The 14,761-nt window shown below is 53.6% G+C and overlaps 2 protein-coding genes across 2 annotated transcripts in view; both read left to right on the top strand.

Moving 5' to 3' along the window:
* The first annotated feature begins 118 nt into the window (after positions 1 to 118).
* FAU (FAU ubiquitin like and ribosomal protein S30 fusion) lies at positions 119 to 2,636 on the top strand. The gene is made up of 5 exons (XM_061559307.1): positions 119 to 212; positions 1,128 to 1,209; positions 1,665 to 1,809; positions 1,928 to 1,983; positions 2,442 to 2,636. The coding sequence occupies exons 2-5, from the start codon at positions 1,135 to 1,137 to the stop codon at positions 2,568 to 2,570; spliced, it is 405 nt and encodes a 134-aa protein (XP_061415291.1). The 5' UTR covers positions 119 to 212; positions 1,128 to 1,134; the 3' UTR covers positions 2,571 to 2,636.
* A 1,518-nt stretch (positions 2,637 to 4,154) lies between these two features.
* AARS2 (alanyl-tRNA synthetase 2, mitochondrial) overlaps positions 4,155 to 14,761 on the top strand; it is a 20,848-nt gene continuing 10,241 nt past the window's right edge. Inside the window, exons 1-13 of the mRNA XM_061559282.1 lie at positions 4,155 to 4,658; positions 6,276 to 6,464; positions 7,183 to 7,328; positions 7,584 to 7,775; positions 9,185 to 9,329; positions 10,023 to 10,168; positions 10,802 to 10,910; positions 11,212 to 11,250; positions 12,009 to 12,123; positions 12,792 to 12,913; positions 13,411 to 13,579; positions 13,903 to 14,081; positions 14,251 to 14,364. Coding sequence (XP_061415266.1) covers positions 4,347 to 4,658; positions 6,276 to 6,464; positions 7,183 to 7,328; positions 7,584 to 7,775; positions 9,185 to 9,329; positions 10,023 to 10,168; positions 10,802 to 10,910; positions 11,212 to 11,250; positions 12,009 to 12,123; positions 12,792 to 12,913; positions 13,411 to 13,579; positions 13,903 to 14,081; positions 14,251 to 14,364 — 1,977 coding nt within the window. The 5' untranslated portion in view covers positions 4,155 to 4,346. The remainder of the gene's footprint in view (positions 4,659 to 6,275; positions 6,465 to 7,182; positions 7,329 to 7,583; positions 7,776 to 9,184; positions 9,330 to 10,022; positions 10,169 to 10,801; positions 10,911 to 11,211; positions 11,251 to 12,008; positions 12,124 to 12,791; positions 12,914 to 13,410; positions 13,580 to 13,902; positions 14,082 to 14,250; positions 14,365 to 14,761) is intronic.

Genomic DNA, 14,761 nt, shown 5'->3' with positions numbered 1-14,761 from the left:
CCCATCCCGGGACCACGTGACCGGCTCCCCGTGTTTCCACGGCAACCCCATCCATCCCGACCACGTGACGCGGATATCACCACGGGGCAGCGTCGCTCGCCCACGTGGTTCGCCGCGACGTCGCCCCCCCCCCCCTCCGCGCATGCGCACTGCGTCCCCCCCCTCCTCTCTCTCCCTCTCTCTCTACCGCCTCCATCTTAGGCGCCTCGCAGGTGATGCAGCGCTCCGGTCTCGTCGCGAAGCTTCTCTTCTCCCCTCGTTCTCCTCTCCCCTCGCTCTCCCACCGCGCGTGAGGGAGGCCCTGTTCCGCTTGTAGTTGTATGAGCTCCGTACGGCTCGCGGGGGTGGTGGTGGTGGTGGTAGCCGAGGGGAGGTTTGGCACGAAGGCCTCGGGCCTAGCGCGGCGCCGTCCTGGGCCGGTGGCGTGAACCGACTCGGCGTGGCCTCCCTCCTCGTCTGTGTCCAGCCTCTCGCTCTCTCTCTCTCTGCGTGTTAACTCGGGAGAATGTTTCGCTTAAGATACAGCCGGGCACGTAGATTGGTGTGCGGTGGAAGGGGGGGGCGTCATATTAAAGGGGTTTGTACGAGGGGCTGGTTATGAAAAGCGAATCGTGGCGACTTCACGTGGTGTGAGGGTTTTTAATGCGAGGCCGATTCTAGGGTTCCTATCGCGGCGGGAGGTTTGATTATCTTTGTACGGCGTCTTGTGGGTCGTATTTGCGTTTGTTGAACTTAGTTCGCACCGTACGTCACCAACCGTGGTAATGGGAAGTACAATCGCACTAGTGTATTCATAAATGGTTCATTTCAGAGTTATTTTGTTGGTGTTGAGGGGTCGGGGATTCTTGTGGGAGGGCTTCATGGCACAGCGGATTGTGTTGTGAACTCGTTTAAGAGTCGGGCTGAACTAAGTTCACCAAGATTTTTTTTAAAGTTTTGAAAATGGACCGCCACACGTGTTTTGGGCCGGAGCTCAGCGCTTGAAGCCCGAATGACTGCGTGGGCTCAGCGACCAGGGGTTGTATTACCCTCCTTCCACGCGTATTCTAAAGTCTTACATGTACAAATGAGACGAAGTCATCGCTCATACTCCACTGATCGTACATCTCCACCGATTATCTTTACAGCTTCAACATGCAGCTGTTTGTACGAGGTCAGAATGTCCACGCGTTGGACATTTCTGCGCACGAAACCGTCCATGAGCTGAAGGTAAGTTCTTGCAAGTCTGATGCGACCTTCACTCGAGTCCAGATTACAAGTATGGGGAATTACTCCTTGAATATTACTCACATCGTCAGCCAGGGTAAAGCCACTGCTGGATGTAGGGCCTTCCCAATACCTGTGTTGGTCATGAGGTTTGTTTAACATTACAGTACTTGACGCTGGTCAGTGCGGGTTGGTCATGGGCAGCTCCAGGATAGGTTCATGTCACACCAGATAAAAGCCATGGCTGGGAATTGAACTATGTTCGCCTGGCTCGGCACATTTTCCTGCTCGTCAAATTCCGAGGGAACTCTTCTCCAGATGGTATTTGGCCTATTCCATGCTGACCAGACACCTTGTTGGAGATGCGAGTGCCCACACGTTACACCACCACTTTACACCTCTCAAATAACTTGCATAGAAACATTTAGTAAACGTGGCCGTGTCTTGTGTGCGTGCAGGAGCGCATTGCTCCTTTGGAGGGGATCCCTGCCGAGGAGCAGGTCCTCACGGTGGCTGGGGCCCCCCTGGAAGATGACGCCGTGCTGGAACTGTGCGGCCTGGCCGAGTACGCCACCCTGGAGCTGACGGCTCGCCTCCTGGGAGGTGTGCCCCTACGCCGCGCTACCTGGATTTTGCCAAAACGCGATGATGATTGATGCAAAGGTTGCACGTGTTTGCTTTGCTGACCCGGTGTGATGCGTGTGTGTGTGTGGTGCCACAGGTAAAGTGCACGGCTCGCTGGCGCGTGCCGGAAAGGTGAAGGGTCAGACTCCCAAAGTGAGTTGAAACCACATGTGTGTTTTGTGTGAATATGGCAGGGTATGTGGATGTTTGTGTTGAAGGCAAAAGGAAGTTTTCCCGAGCGTTATTATTGCTGGGAGGGAGCCAATTCACAGTTCTGGTCAGAGGCAGTAAGAAGCTGGTATAGATTACCTTTGCCCTAAGTATCCATTCGTTAAGTGTTCATTTTCACCATCCTAACAGCGATGGAAAAATTACATTGTTATGCAATTTGAGTTAGTGCTGGCATTTAGACCTTTCAATCGCTGTATTGTAAACCATCGCCTTCAAAGCCATACATTTAATGTTAATTTGTTTTTCTAGTTAAATTGAGGCCACTTGTGCAAATGAGACTTTCCATGGTCTCTTGAGTTATCAGGTGACTACAAAATGAACTTACAACAGTGGGGGTAGGGGAAGGATATTGACCTGTTGTGTCTGGTTATGCTCTTCAGGTCGCCAAACAGGAGAAAAAGAAGAAGAAAACGGGACGCGCCAAGCGACGAATCCAGTACAACCGGCGCTTCGTCAACGTGGTGCCCAGCTTCGGCAAGAAGAAGGGCCCCAACTCCAACTCTACATAAATGCTTCTAAAATCTGTTGCATTGTTTGCTTAATCACAATTCTAGAAATACACCCTGCAAACAAAACCTTCACTGTGTGGTGTCCTTTATTAAAATCTATATTTGTTTACGCGTAAAAATGTGAATAATCGGTAGAAATGTTTCTTAGTGCTCGACCAAGTGAATGCCATCTGCGCTTGATGTACAAAAGTGTTGTCAAACTGCTTCATAATGTCAAACTGCTCAGAGCTTGAATTGTTTAACATTGACATTAAGTAACCCGGCAGGATTTTAAAGTCAACTTAGGTGGATGGGTGGTGGCTCTCCTGAGAGATCAAATCTGTGCAGCCACGTTTGATTAAATTAGGTTAAATAGTTGATGTGGCCTGGTCACCAATACAAAAAGTTTGCTTTTGCACAACTTTAGATTTAATATGAGCTCAAACTCTGGTTTGAGGGAAAACAGATGAGTGCATGACAATTTTGGGATTCTACCAGGCTTGTTTTCTGTGGGGGGGGGGCAGTGATGTGCTGCTTTGGCATTGGTTCTTGTTAATGGCACAATTTTAATCAAGGATGGGAGACAGAATCGATGTTTATACTGGAAGAATATGGTGATCTTTGAGGCTCTTTCACATCCAGTAAGGGTGGATCTGGAATTTACAGCTCCAAAAAACAGACTCGAAAATGCGGTCATAAATTATGCTGATTTCTCAACATTACATGCAAGGCAGCAACCAACCAATTTCTATTCGTGTTGAGAGATTTTGGAAATGCTTACTGGAACTGTTCATCTGCAATGCGGTACATGGATGAATATTGTTTTTTGGGTATCATCTGCGAGGCTGCGAAAGACCAAAGTGCGAGAACCCTTTGCCACAATCTGCTGAAGATCAAGATAGGTTTAGAACTATTTATACTGGCGGTATCTAGTAGTGGGTAAGAACGTTACAACAATACAAACACGATAGCCGTGCTAATTACAAGAAAGGTAAACGCCCAAATGCAAAACATTACCAGGCAAAGCCCACGGATATTAACTTATTTGTCAAGCAGCTTGACCACATGAGAGCTCAACGAAGTGTAATTTATGGCAGCAAAATCATCTGAATGCTTGTTTCTAAATGTGGACGGAGGACCCGGAGAAAACATCCACGCGACCACGGGGAGAACATGCAAACTCAAAATATGCAAACCCCAGAACCTGCATACGAGGCGTGGAAGATAAGATCACAACCACCGTGGTTCAGAGGCCGATTGCATGAAAGGCTTTTCTTGAAAGCTATCTCAACCTGTCGCATAATGAAAGAAAAAACCCGTGGAGGAATTTAAAACTCCGTATGACGAAGCAGATCACAATTCGAGACGGACATCGTCGCAATATCCACTTGGTGAAAAACTGCCCGTGGGCGTAAACGTAAATAGTCTCAGTCCCCAGTGATTTAAAAGTCACGCCAACCTTTGCTCAGAAACATCCCACCACTACATAAAAACCTCCGAAAAGCCTTCGGGCAGATCATCGCCTATCTCAGAAAGCCACCGTGCCATAACGTGGCCAGCAGATGTCAGAATTGGGTTAAAAACGCTCCCCGAAAAAAAAAATCAACCCCAACGACCTGGGGGGGGGGGTGGTGACGGACGTCGCGAATTTCCGCGTGCGGGTGGCGCCCCCGTGTGGCCGCGACAAAACCAAACGAATCCACGGGCCCACCACACATCACGGGGGTGGGTGGTGCTGGTGGGGTTCGTTCGCCGTTTGACCTCCAGCCGACGACTGCTTTAGCCGACAGCCGCCCAATGTTGAGCAGGGTCAGGCTCAGGGTCCGCGTTGGAGTTGGGGGTTGGATCCCGGCATGGCAGAGCCCCAGGCGCCAGCTTGTGGCCGCGACGGAGAGGGCAGGAGCGCGCCGAGGAGGATATTGCACAGCACCGTCTACCACTTCGTCGTTGTCGTCGTCAGCGGCGGCGGCATCGCCAACCTCCAAGGAGGTGCGAGAGACGTTCGTCCGCTTCTTCAGGGAGAAGCACGGACACGCGTTCGTGCCGTCCTCGAACGTGAAGCCGCGGGCCGACCCGAGCCTCCTGTTCGTCAACGCCGGCATGAACCAGGTGCGGTGCCGTGGACGCGAGGGGGCGTGGGACAGCCGAGAGCACGTGGTGCCGAGAGGGCATGGGTACTGAGAGGGCATGGGCCAGGTTCTGAGAGGGCATGGGTACTGAGAGGGCATGGGTTCTGAGAGGGCATGGGCCGGGTACTGAGAGGGCATGGGCCAGGTTCTGAGAGGGCATGGGTTCTGAGAGGGCATGGGCCGGGTACTGAGAGGGCATGGGCCGGGTACTGAGAGGGCATGGGTTCTGAGAGGGCATGGGTACTGAGAGGGCACGGGCCGGGTTCTGAAAGGGCATGGGTACTGAGAGGGCACGGGCCGGGTTCTGAGAGGGCATGGGTTCTGAGAGGGCATGGGTACTGAGAGGGCACGGGCCGGGTTCTGAAAGGGCATGGGTACTGAGAGGGCATGGGCCAGGTTCTGAGAGGGCATGGGTTCTGAGAGGGCATGGGTACTGAGAGGGCACGGGCCGGGTTCTGAGAGGGCATGGGTTCTGAGAGGGCATGGGCCAGGTTCTGAGAGGGCATGGGTTCTGAGAGGGCATGGGTTCTGAGAGGGCATGGGCCAGGTTCTGAGAGGGCATGGGCCAGGTTCTGAGAGGGCATGGGCCAGGTTCTGAGAGGGCATGGGCCAGGTTCTGAGAGAGCATGGGTTCTGAGAGGGCATGGGCCAGGTTCTGAGAGGGCATGGGCCAGGTTCTGAGAGAGCATGGGTACTGAGAGGGCATGGGCCAGGTTCTGAGAGGGCATGGGCCAGGTTCTGAGAGGGCATGGGCCAGGTTCTGAGAGGGCATGGGTTCTGAGAGGGCATGGGTTCTGAGAGGGCATGGGCCGGGTTCTGAGAGGGCATGGGCCGGGTTCTGAGAGGGCATGGGCCAGGTTCTGAGAGGGCATGGGCCAGGTTCTGAGAGGGCATGGGCCAGGTTCTGAGAGGGCATGGGTTCTGAGAGGGCATGGGTTCTGAGAGGGCATGGGCCGGGTTCTGAGAGGGCATGGGCCGGGTTCTGAGAGGGCATTGGCCAGGTTCTGAGAGGGCATGGGTTCTGAGAGGGCATGGGTTCTGAGAGGGCATGGGCCGGGTTCTGAGAGGGCATGGGCCGGGTTCTGAGAGGGCATGGGCCGGGTTCTGAGAGGGCATGGGCCGGGTTCTGAGAGGGCATGGGTTCTGAGAGGGCATGGGTACTGAGAGGGCCAGGTATTGAGAGGGCATAGGTAGAGTGCTGAAAGAGCATGGGTAGAGTGCTGAAAGGGCATTGGCTAGGTTGTAGGTCTTGAATTTGAGGTGATAGACGAGGCATGGCCCGATAACTAGCTACGAAAGTCATTTGAACCAATATCCCACAAACAGCATGTGACATAACTTTACATTTGTCAGACAATCCCATTCTATCACCTGTACCATATTGTGTATCCATCACCGTGCCAACACCTGTACCATCACCCGCACCATCACCTGTATCGTCACCTGTACCATCAACCGTGCCACAATGCCTGTACCGCCACCAATGTCATAATCTGTACCATCAACTTTGTTATAACCTGTGACGCCCCCCCCCTCTCCTGTGCTACATCCCCTGCGAAATGACCTGTGCCGCCCCGTGTGCCCGCACTGTGCGCAGTTCAAGCCGCTGCTGCTGGGCAGCGTGGACCCGCGGAGCGAGCTGGCGCGCTGCACCCGCGCCGTCAACAGCCAGAAGTGCGTGCGCGCCGGCGGCAAGCACAACGACCTGGAGGACGTTGGGCGAGACGTCTACCACCACACCTTCTTCGAGATGCTGGGAAACTGGTCCTTCGGAGACTATTTCAAGGTGGCCCATGACGGGCGGTGGTGGCTAGGCACGTGGTCTGTGATCCAGAACAGTGGGATTTCGCAGTGTTGCACAGTCGGCAGGAATCTATGAACTTACTTATATATTTGTACTCCTATACTTTATTTACGTTTATTTATTTTTCTTTACGTGCTTAACTTTCTTATACTTGGCACTCTTATCGTTTTTTTCTATTATTGTTGTAACTTTATGACCTGGCCGTACTGGACGTCTGTGAAAGAGAGCTCCATGGCTCATGAGATTACTGCAGGATAAATACAGATTGTTATATTCTGAGTAGTTGTAGGAAGTTGACCCAGCACACGTTAGAACTGCCAGGTTGCTAACAATGTAAGGCTTTTTCTATCTTTGCGTGTTCAAATGTGTCGAGTAGCTACAAAAACAAGCACTAATATTTTCTAAGATAATTTTTGCAATGAGAATTTTTACTTGCTTTTACAGCAAAGCAAAGGCTAGATAACACATACTGAGCAGAGTAACGATGATATTGCTTTGTTCAGAAGTTGGATCGAGGCAGGAAGAGGACTGAACTGGTTGCATCTTGCATGCGAGCAACTGGATCAAGATTAAGCAGAGACACTTTCTGGTTTTGTAACATTTTCAGGCCTCATTCCACAATTTACGTCTGGTGTATGTGGCGCGTGATGTTCGAATAACACTGTGGTATCGTTTGTGTTTTTTTTTTATAAACACGCAGAGAGAGGTTTGCCAGATGGCTTGGGAGCTGCTGACGGAGGTCTATAGAATCCCCAAGGAGCGTCTGTACGTGTCATATTTCGGAGGAAGCCAGGCCCTGGGGCTCAAAGCGGACGAGGAGTGCCGGGAGATTTGGCTGCAGCTCGGGTAAGTGGGTGGGTTTACCGTGGGTAGTGGCAGCACCAGCACCTGCGTGTGCCGGGGTGGGGGTCAGGACGTCTGCTCGGGGCCCTGGTGCAAGGAAAATCTTTATCCACTTTCCCTCCTCTTCGTAGCCTCAGGCCAGGTCCTGCCAGGCTGTGGACCTCTGTGCAGTTTCACCGCCTGCACACACGATAGTTACACCACTGCTTGCTATCCCCACCCCCCGCCTGCCTCCCGACCACCTCCTGTGCTTCCCAGCGTGGCCGCGCCCCACGTGCTGCCCTTTGGGGAGAAGGAGAACCTATGGGAGATGGGCGAGGTGGGCCCATGCGGCCCGTGCTCCGAGATCCACTACGACCACGTGGGCGGGCGGGACGCGAGTGGCCTCGTCAACGCCGGGCACCCGGACGTGGTGGAGATCTGGAACCTGGTGTTCATGCAGTACAACAGGTGCGCCCGGTGGTCAGAGCAGCACAAGCGGGGCATGGGCCAGCGGCGACACAGCGACGGCCTGCCATCCTGTGAGAAACCCAAGACGTAGTAATCTGTGAAAAAGAGCCAAATAGTTATTTCGGGATAAATAAAGATTCTGACTGATAAACATTCTAAAGATTCTACATCATGAGGCCTCCTTTGCCAGTACCAAAATATAATAATAGGGTTTTTCCCCTTTATTCTGGTGACAAAACTGAAACCTGTTGTAAGGATTCATGTTTACATTAATCACAATACTTGCAGTAAAAATGCAAACAAATGCTTACCCCGAGCCCTCATTACTCTGATAGTGCGTTGTCTTTGAACTGTGCGCTTTTTGGCGTCATCTGGTCGAACACCTCATGAGACTAGGCTCTAAGGAAAGCTGTCTCGGGTGTGGACCAATGAGTTTCAAGGACAATGCATCAATTATCAAAGTGTTGTTTTTTGTTTGCATTCTGACTGCAAGTATTGTGGTTAATGTCAACATGATTCCTTGCAAAAGGATTCAGTTTTGTCGCCAGGAAAAAGGGGAAAAACCCTATTATTATTCTAAAGATTATAAAACACAATAATGAAGGAAGTGTCTGGGTGCCTCATGGGCTAGAGCACCTCGCCGGCACCGCTGAGATTCTCAGTCCGAATCCAGACATTGCTCTGTAACAGGGCAGATGGGAAACGGCTGCCCCGTACTGCGTGGATCGGAGATTACTTAAATAGATCTCAGAAGTAGTTTTGTGACATCTGCTTCCGTGATTCATTCTCGAGCATGGTGGGATGCGCTGCTCTGCGAGAGTTCCAAATGGAATCTACATCTCGTATCGTGACATAGCAAAATTTGGATAACATTGGGGAAAAGAACCCAACAATTGTCAATTTTATCATTTTGTCTGATAAACCTGTACTGCTCTTGTAAATCTGTTACCCGTGTTTAATATATGAGTGGTTGATACCAATGGCACCTGGGTCTATTCGGTGACGTCCTGCCAGCGGGCGTTCGACACTTCACGTGGCCTTAACGTGCACATAGTCTGGCACAAGCACCGTGGTGACGTCACCGCCACTTAGTGGCAAATGGCGGTTGTTGTTATTGTGTGAGGAGCGGTAGTGCGGTGGTGAGCGCACTGCACTATATAGCAACCCAAGTTTGATTCCCACTCACGACCAATGTCAGTGGTCTATATTTGGACCAATCTTGGGCCTCTCCAAAGTTGACTCAACCTCAAATTAATACTTGGTATGGGTACGGTGTGTAAACATCAGCACTGGGGAGACAAAGGTGGCCGGGCGTGGTGTTGGTCCACTGACCCCCTCGTATGCCACGTCGGCTTCCATAGGTGCTCGCTGACAGCACTACACAGGGGATCTTTGTCTTTGCGCGGCAGGGAGGAGAACGGAAGCCTCCGTCTCCTGCCGCGCCACAACGTGGACTGCGGGATGGGCTTCGAGCGCCTGCTGGCCGTGCTGCAGGGCAAGCGGTCCAACTACGACACCGACCTCTTCACGCCCATCATGAGCGCCATCCACAAGGTCGGCCCAGCTCCCCGCTGCCCCCGGTGTGCGGTTCCATCGGAACCACGGTGCAGGAAACTCCTACTCTAGGCTGTGCTAGCACGGTTGGCTACGTACCGTGCGAAAGAAGTTCAACACACATACATAATATATATACGTAGTTGCCATTTAACGATGCTTTTGTTACATTGACTGAAGTATTTTACTCCAAGGTGCTGCACAGTGTTGTTTGTGGGAGATTGGTTCAGATGACTCTGGCAGTCACTGGAGGTGCAACGGTCAGTCAACCACAATGTCAAAACTATTTTTTGTATTCTTAAATCAAAATCAATCCCTGTAGAAAATCGCAGCGCTTCATTAGTTAGGATTGCAGGGATACGTTGGGTGGCGGTAGGGGTTGGGAATCGTCACAGGCCTACCGATAGCGGGTTGTGGTGTGCACTTCACGATGCGAGCCTGTGCTGTGCACCGCGTCCTGCAGTGGTGCGTACCGCTGCATCGTGGCTTTGTGCTGTGCCCCACAGCCACGTGCTGAGGCCCAGTGCTGCAGGTGGTTGTGCGCGGTGCAAGACGTGCGACGTCGTTGGCACTCTACTGTGTGCCGTGCTCTACCGTGTGCCGTCGTGTTCCACAGTGTGCCGCGAATTGCCACAAGGATGCACCATCCTTGTTGCGCCCTAACCCCCGCCGCGCGCCGTTCCCGACTCGCAGGGCACAGGCGCGCGCGAGTACCGCGGCCTGGTGGGCGAGGCCGACGAGGGCCACGTGGACACGGCGTACCGCGTGCTCGCCGACCACGTGCGCACCCTGGCCGTGTGCATCGCTGACGGCGTCTACCCCGGCATGACCGGCGCCGAGTACGTACCACGGCCTGGCACACGAATACGCAGCGTTACATTGCAAAGACAAAAGAGAAAGATTCCCCGTGTAGCCTTAATAGACTGTAGGGAAAAGTGCTGTTAGCGAGCACCTATTAAGGTCAGCACGGCACACGAGGGGGGGGTGGGTGGCCAACATCACGCCCGGCTGCCTTTGTCTCGCCAGTGGTGATGTTTTTACACACCGCACCAGGTACTCATTTGAGGCTGAGTCGACCTAGGGGATGCCCAGGAGCGGTTCAGATAACCGTCACTGGTGTTGGCCGTGAGCACAAATCGAACTCGGATCTCCGGGTTCGTAGCGCAGCGCGCTAACCACTAAACTACTGCTCCCCACAATGTTACACACAGCCTGGCACACACACAATGCCCATGCCATACCTTGGCGTACACACAGTGCCCTACACCCATGTCACATACACACCATACCAGATCATACACAGCCTGGCAACACACAGCACTCAACACCATGGTGACTATGGCACACATATCCTTGTATGGACACCATGACACACACCATACAGCAGTGATCTCGGGAGATGTGTGTATGTGTGCTTGCGTGTGTTGTGTCCGTGTGTTGATGGATTTCCTGTTGGGCCCGTGTGTACCTAGGCTGGTTCTGCGACAAATCCTACGTCGCGCGACGAGATTTGCCATCGAGACGCTGCGGGCCCAGCCAGGGTTGCTGGCCAGCCTGGTGCCCACGGTGGTCGACATCCTGGTGCAGCTTCCCCTGATCTTCTGCCCTCTCACCGTTGCCACGCCGTCGTGACCTCGCCGTCACGTTGACCTGAGAATTACCAGACCTCACCTTGCTGTCACCACACCACATTGATCTCACAAGTGCCACCCCGGCCGTGATCCGTATTGCGACCTTCATCCTCGCCCTCGCCCCTGCTTCACCATTCTCTCCCTGCCCACGGCGCCCTCACTCCCCACAGTCCTCTTGGTGACAGAGAACGATGCAAAACCTATTGCCGTTCGTGCACATTGATGACGCCTGCCGCGCTTGTCTTTCGCAGGGCGACACGTACCCCGAGTTGAACAGAGAGGCTCAGGTGGTGAGTGTTAAAAACACGCACCAACAAACTCCCCATATTTGTATAACACTGCTGTCCCCCGTTTGTTTGTGATTGGACGCTTTGCAATTAAGATTGCCTGTGCCGCGAACCGACTCTGTTCCTCCGCCCCGGTCCACGGTGCCTGTGCCGGATTATCCCAGTAGCAAAAGTAGCTACGATATGCTACGTGCCCCGCACTTTCAAGGGCACCGCGCTAAATGCTTTCAAGATATCGAATCCGGTTCAGTGATTCTACACTAGCTCTATTACTATAGTACTATACTGCCTTCAACTTTTATGAACGACTGGGTGACTGGGTGTTAGCGATTTGCTTTTAAGGGATTACATCTTGAATCATTGCCTCACTTGATGCAGCTAATCCGGCTGTGACGGTCCCACCTGATGACGGAGACTTGTGTTGCCTCCGAAACGTCGTGATTTTTATTTTTTATTTTATTTTATTTTCATTAATTTTGATGTTTTACCTACGTGACTTTACCGAAAAAACCTAAGAATATGAATCCTTGCAATCACGAAAGCTTCAAATCTAGAAAGAATGTTAGCGATTTGTCGTATTATCTGTGGCTGTATAGCAAATGAAAAAAATACAATTACAATGCAAGTAAAAAAAATGGTTTTTTAATATTTATGTGTTTTTATTTTATTCCGGGGCCCTTAATAACGTATGCTACAGGCCTCGCACTAGCTTAACCCGGCACTGCGCGGTGCCCGCCCCGGGCGCGGTGCCCCTCGCGCAGGTGATGGACGTGATCAATGAGAACGAGGCGGCGTTCCTGTCCTCGCTCTCCCGGGGCCGGCGCCTAATGGAGCGGACCGTCGCCAAGATGGGCACAGCGAGCGCCTCCTTCCCGGGTACTGGCGGCACGCGCCCCGGGGTCAATTGTAGTCGCAATTGCAGCAGCATTTGTAGCCAAAGTTACAATTACGTTTTGCGACGTCACTACACTTGTGGCTGCGGCGACTGTATATCCAACATTGCTGGGGTGACAGTGCGGTGATGTCATTCGAGTGTGCCCAGCCTGGCTATGTACATGCGTGGCTCTCTTTTTTGTTAACTCACTGCTGGATGATGGCCTCCCCATGCTGTGCGGTTCACGGGGTTTATTTGATTTGACCGCGCTGGTCATTGGGGAAGGCATGGAACATTGACGTGGGGGCATAGAACTACACTACGACAGTGTGTTTTGCTACACTCCCCTCTGCTGCCGTCACGTAGCTCGGCAGCCCATGACATCCGTTATGAATGGTGGTTGCCCATCCAGGCACCATCCAGGTTTAACTGTGCTTAATATAGAGACATCTGAAAAGCATGGGCACATTGCTGGTGATTTGGTCATAGGCTCAGCCCCAATGCATATCCTGGAAAACAAGATTGATTTGAGATTGATTTGTTTTTCACGAGTTCCGTCGTTAATCACGGGGGATTGGATCGAGTTTAAAACAGCAGCGTGCGCTGGGGAGCGAAGTGACGTGGAGACGAGCGGCACGCTGTGTTCCGCCCGTGCTCGGCGCGTGTGCAGTGGACGTGGCATGGTCGCTGCACCGCGGCCTCGGCTTCCCCTTCGACCTCATCCACCTCATGCTGGACGAGCGGGGCCTCTCGCTCGACACGGTCGCCTTCAACGAGCTTGAGCGGGCGGAGGTGGGTGCAGCAGCACACACGCCAAGGCACACCAAGACACCACACCAAGACACAGATTGGCTACGTACGGTGCGAAAGAAGTTCCACATACATACGTACTCCACAACAGCAAAAACAACCAACATTCGCCACTAAGTAGTGGTGATGTCACCACAGCGCTTGCGCCAGGCTAGGTGTACTATGAGGCCACGTGAAGTGTTGAAGGCTCATTGGCAGTTGACGGAATAGGCCCTCTTGCTTTCGGTTGACCGATCATGGTGACTGGCAGATGCACCACCCGCATTCCTCACTACCACTTGGCTGTGGTGTAGGCACCTGGCGTTCTGCTCATTGTGAAATCTACACCCACGCAGACACGTGCACCTACTGCACTCACGTCCACACACACGGGCGAAAACGCACGCACACTGACGCGTGTGTACACGTGTACACGTGTACACAACTCGGCAGCGCACGCCGACACACGCCGTCTCGACGCGCGCGTGTGGTGCATGCAGCTGAGGAGAGCGCAGCAGCAGAAGCAGGAGGGGGAGAAGGGAGAGGCCCCCGGGCGAGAGTCTCTCCTGCTGGACGTGCACGCACTGGACGAGCTGCGCAGCAGAGGTGTCCCCGCCACCGACGACGCCGCCAAGTACGCGTACGAGCTGCGCCCCGACGGCCGATACGGTACGATGGCCCCCGAGGTGCACGTGGTACTCACGGAACACACGGGGTCGCACGGCATCACGGCGTCCGCAAATGTGATTGTAAAGTGGTACCTTGTGTCTCATCTGTATGGCTACGTCTCGGCGAGCCGCATCTGTTTGCGCGCCACTGCCAGGCCCGTAGGTCACATCTGGGCTGAAGGGCGCCAATTGAAGAACCCTGGCTTAGTGGTTCTAAAGCCTACGGTATAACCACGCCAGACACAGCAGCGCGGACACAGGTGCACGAGTCTCAAAGTGACGCCCGTGGTCGCGGCCGTGGCGTCGGCGTCTGTCGCGGTGCAGAGTTTGCCCGGTGCTCGGCGCGGGTCGTGGCCGTGTGGCGCCGGCCGGGTCTGAGCGACGTCGTGGGGGCCGGAGAACGCTGCAGCCTCGTGCTCGACGCGACCTGCTTCTACAGCGAGCAGGGCGGCCAGGACGGCGACACCGGCGTCTTGCTCGCGGTCGACGCCGCCGGGCAGCAGGTGCGGGCTACGGGCGGGGCATTCGGCCAAGAGACGAGAGGGGCCGGCGTCAGCATGCGGTTGCAACCGTCGAACCGACGCCAGCCCTACGTCGGCCCGACTTGGGCCCGACGTCGGCCCGACGTCGTTCCGTGTTTTACTGGGTTGCGCCCCGCTCGTGTTGTCGCAGGACATCGTGGCCATGGTAGAGGACGTGCAGGTGTGCGGGGGGTTCGTGCTGCACCACGTCGTCACACGTGACACCGTCCGCGTCGGGGACCGGCTGCTCCTCGCCATCAACGAGGTCTGAGATGCTACCGCATTTAAACACGTCGCAAAACCCCGGTCGAATCGCGCTTGTTTATTACAGCGTATGCCGTGGCCAGCATTTGTACACGCAATCGTTTTTGTTATGTCTATGGAATAGGAATACAACTAAATCTGGTGTGGTGACGCACTCCTGCGACCCAGCGTTTTAAAGGCAAACGGATCGTGTTCGATGTGGAAGTTCCTAATCTGCTGGGCTGCGTGATGGCCAGGAGATGGCAGTATGGTAAATGGGATATGAACTCATCTGGTCAGAACTTTGAATTATCCCAAAGTACTGTACGCGTATCGTGAACTTGCTCGACGAATCGAGACGAATTGAGGGGCACCACGGTGGCTAAATAGTTACTACCTCACCTGGTATGCAGGAGATC

Source organism: Lethenteron reissneri, chromosome 25, assembly GCF_015708825.2.
Source record: "Lethenteron reissneri isolate LAM-NWPU_2019-01 chromosome 25, ASM1570882v1, whole genome shotgun sequence".
Taxonomy (NCBI): Eukaryota; Metazoa; Chordata; class Hyperoartia; order Petromyzontiformes; family Petromyzontidae; genus Lethenteron; species Lethenteron reissneri.
The sequence above is the reverse complement of the archived record's forward strand: the minus strand, read 5'-3'. Positions and strand labels throughout refer to the sequence as shown.